Source organism: Parus major, chromosome 3 (assembly GCF_001522545.3).
Source record: "Parus major isolate Abel chromosome 3, Parus_major1.1, whole genome shotgun sequence".
In the NCBI taxonomy this organism is placed as follows: domain Eukaryota; kingdom Metazoa; phylum Chordata; class Aves; order Passeriformes; family Paridae; genus Parus; species Parus major.
In genome coordinates this window covers 97,966,253-97,970,401 of record NC_031770.1, presented here as the reverse complement: position 1 = coordinate 97,970,401, position 4,149 = coordinate 97,966,253, and the positions used below count along the sequence as shown (strand labels likewise).

Sequence of the window (4,149 nt, the reverse complement as noted above, 5' to 3'; positions counted from 1 at the left end):
CCTCATTGTCTGAGAAACAATTAATTTATATAGACTTTGATTCTGCTTAATCCAGATATTACAAGAAAACAAAAGCAAAGTACTAAGAGGGAGTTACTTGGTGCTTTACCCCTCTAATTTAATCTCACGTGTGCCATCTACAATTTTTCTGTTCAGCTAAAATTCACAAGAAATACATTTTTTCCTCAAGTGATACTTGTTTATATTTGTCATTTTTATACATTAAAAAACAATATTATGTTATCAATGCAAATGAACAGAAGCAGAAAAGGTGATTTTAAAAGTAGTTTTATTTTTCCAGACATTTGACTGGTTAACAAGAGTAAAATTTATTAATCATGCTCTAATTATAAATCACTGCATCCAGGACATTGAAAATAAGAGTTGATTTTAGGTTATACAATATATACAGTTGCTCTGCAACTAAACAAAATAAAAACAACTGAATTGAATATTATACATCTCATAGCATTCTAAGCTGCATTTTAAGTGTCACTTGCTCCTTTTTAAACAGTTAACACAGCAACCTAATAGTCTGTCTATTAACAGATTTTTTGAATCAGATTTGAAAAGTTGTATGAAATATGCCAAAATTTTGGACTTAAAATTCTTAATTTTATATTATAAATAGATATCTACAGGCTCTAGAATTTAGTTTTTCTCTACCAGAGGAGAAAACCTTTTGAGATACACAGAAAATCAAGGGATAAATTTTACTTAGCTGCTTTTTATTGGTCCTTGGTATTTTTATCTGTCTGCACTGTTAGTGCTATTATGTTGTAGTCTCCAGGTTTCCTGGTTTTTAAGTGACCGGTGAACAAAGTTGTGACATTTTACTCTATTCCTCTTCTAGCAGAACTCAAGGGAAATTTGTATCATTTTTTAAAGTTACGAATTGTTACATACACTATAAGATTCTGTGTTAAAAATACTGTACATTAGGAGATCTGTGCAAAATAATATGCCCATTTACTCTCTAGACTCTATCAGGGATAGAAACATACAAAATAGTGTTGCAAACTGAACATATCAGTAAGTGAATAAAACTGTAGTGCTAAACTATTACTCTATCATTTTACTGGGAACTTTGAAAATACAGACTAATTTGCTTCAACTTGCAATAAAAATATCTTGAAACATTCCAGTTTGTTCCCCATTTATACTGCAGCAACAGCATCTAGGAAGTGAAAGTTACACATCTACGTGGTTGTACCCACACGCCCAAGAGGCATCAACCAACGGTACCATTTAGGAAGGGTGATACAGGGTGAGATCAGTGTTGCTCTTCCAGCACTTCTGCAATGTGTTTTTTCTCCAAATAAGCACAGATGGTGGTGGCGGCCTGTTTTCCATTCCTTCCAGTATGAAATGGCCAATTTAAGCACCATTTGGCAGAAATTCAAAGCTCTCTTGATAAATCTAGAGATACAATGTTCACATAACGTGATCAAAGCCAATGTGACCTAGACATTGATTTTCTGTATCCTATGCCTCAGTTGTTTCCTGTAGCATAAGTAAAACCTGGTACAATTTCACAATATACAAACATCAAAATGATGTCAGATCTGTATTGGTGTTTTATATTCCATCAACCAACTGCGAACTATCCATGGTCTAGCTTTTGTTCACGAATCAGTAAAACAAGTTTAACAACAGTGTAGCTACCATATATGTGGGTGTTCTATATAAATACAGTGAGTTGGCAAACTATCATTGTTTGCAAGGTAGTGGCACACAAATTTCATAAACCAGAACATAATGTAGTGAACTTGTGAGGTGTCAGGTATCTTATTGACCAAGGACAATTACCTAAGTGTTCCACCAAATATGTCCTCTCTCTGTGAACACATTGCTGGACAATTTAAAGAAAATTCAAGAATGTAAAAACAAAGTTTAAATGCTATAATGAGACAAACATACGAAATGTTCTGCAATCCATCATCATAGTTAAGTACATTTCAGGAAGTGCAGTTTTCAAATCCTTGAGTTAATGTAGTAACCCATTAATATTGCCATAGTTTAGTTAACCAGCAGTAGTCACATTAAATGACCAAAATGGATGTAACATACATAAAGAACATTCAAAAAACAGGTTCTACATACATGCAGCATAGAAAAACAAAACAGTCCCAAGCTCACAAAATTAGAACTAGAAAGTTCAACGACTAACACAGATTTCAGATAACTTTAAGCAAATATCTACATCCATTCTGAAAGAAAGAAGTTTCTCGTGTGGCAAACTGAAATACTTTTTCACTTTCACCTGGCCAAAGAGACATAATTAAAACAATTTCCTCTGCGACTGTTGGCATCCTTGATGACAGCCAGTATGGCAAGCTACTGAATGAGTCTATTTCAGAACTACACAGCAGCTTGCATGTTTTGGTTCCAACACTTCAAATGGTGTCAAGAACTGGATAAATTCACTGCCCTGGTAGATGCACACACAATTTCTTTGGGGAAGCAACACTGAACTGTTGTACTGTCATGTTACAAAAGAGAATAAAATTACAGTGAATTGATCAATAAGAACATTCATAATGTTGTGATATTTAGACACATGGGTTTTGATTGTTAAAGCTTTTCAGTTCACCTTGAAAAATACAGGAAGAGTTGTTTTTCTTTTTAAAAGTGTAAACTACTTATGAGAAGTTTTCACGTAGAAAAAAGTTTAAAAGTCCCAAAATAAGAACAATGGCAATAAAAAAGTAAGCTACAGTACCTAGGACTTGGGCAGTGCTCTGGCAGATAGGTAGGTGAAATGAAATAGAACAAAATGTATTTTTGTGACTGCTGGAAATGAGAAATGTCTCCACTTATCAGTAGCAATCTAGTCAACAATAAAGTGCACAAATGATACAGGGAAAGCTCCTTTTCGACTGGGATCTCCATCAATATGACCAATCTGAAAGAGTGCAGATATTTTTCAAGTTAAATCTCAAGATGACGTTTCAGTATCACCAAAATGCCCCTCCTGCCTGTAGTACAAGCCTCCCACCAAATCTTTTCTGCGGTAGTACTTTTCTTCTGCCAGTAAGAAAATTCAGTCCTATAGGGTGCATGTTTTTCAGCTGTAAGTTGTGTTTTTGTAAAATGCAAAAGTTTTATCCAGTTCTTTGAATATAAAACATCTTACTGCAGTACCACTGCTGCATGATTCCAGTGCAATCTGTAATGCCTGGCAGCCCACATTTTGGCCTCTGTTGAGCTGCTTCTTTAACCGTCACTGTGAGGCAAAAGGATGGATCAAGCTTCAACAGTTTCAGGTTTTACATTAATCTATTTGTGTTCATACAGCATTATTGTCAATTTAGGTGCAATCTAAAGCTCTGTTCTTCACTAGCTAGCAGATTAAGGCAAGTGTTTTCATGCACAATAATTTTCCAAGATTTTGCTTTAACCAATGGAATAGTTTAACCTCTGGAATGTAAAACTTGAGATGGTTTCCCAGCTCAAATAGACTCAGTCCTAGTCATCTGAAGACAGAGGACAATACAAAGGTCTCCTCTGATGCTGTCCTGGGGTGACTTTATGATGCTGTATTGTATTTATATCCCCATTCATCCGTTTAGTCCAGAAATAAGTTCTGCACCTTTAAAACTCAATCTGAGAGCAAAGGTGTGGGGGCGGGGGGGAGAAGGAGAACCAGTGGAATGTCTGAGGTGGCTGTATTCAAAACAGAGATAAGAGCTCCAGCTCTCTCTCCTGGACTGTGTTGTCTGCAGCACGGACAGCAGAAGAGGGCTCTCCTTTGCTTTTAGTTATTTTTTTTTAGCTAGCTGAGGCAGAGAAATTCCCTGGACTGTGGCTTTTCTTTTTCCTGGAACTGTTCAGCCCAGCTTTGGACCAAAAACCCAGAAAAGCACTGGGAGCTCATGCCTGTGGCCCTCCAGGGCCCAGGATGGCATTTTCCAGTGTAGGAGGGAATGATAAGAGACTGAGTGAGATGAGCTACACCCCACGACAAGGACTTTCTGAATTTGCCATCTCTTCAGAAGAGCAGGAGGTTTTATTGCTTAATATTTCTCATTTTTTCATGCTTGCAAATACTTTGCTTGTTAAATAAAGTGTTTTTCTCAGTTTTCTTGAAGGATGTTTACCTCCCAAACAGGTGTGGGGGGGAGGGCCGCTGAATTCTGCCCTTTAGGG

The 4,149-nt window shown here is 36.5% G+C and overlaps 1 protein-coding gene across 6 annotated transcripts in view; it reads right to left on the bottom strand.

Annotated features, from left to right (window-relative positions):
• Positions 1 to 272: 272 nt before the first annotated feature.
• Positions 273 to 4,149, bottom strand: part of ASAP2 (ArfGAP with SH3 domain, ankyrin repeat and PH domain 2) — an 86,152-nt gene continuing 82,275 nt past the window's right edge. For all 6 annotated transcript variants that reach the window (XM_015620883.3, XM_015620884.3, XM_015620888.3 and 3 more), the window contains one exon: positions 273 to 2,905. In XM_015620883.3, the coding sequence (XP_015476369.1) occupies positions 2,831 to 2,905 (75 nt within the window). In that variant the 3' untranslated portion in view covers positions 273 to 2,830. The remainder of the gene's footprint in view (positions 2,906 to 4,149) is intronic.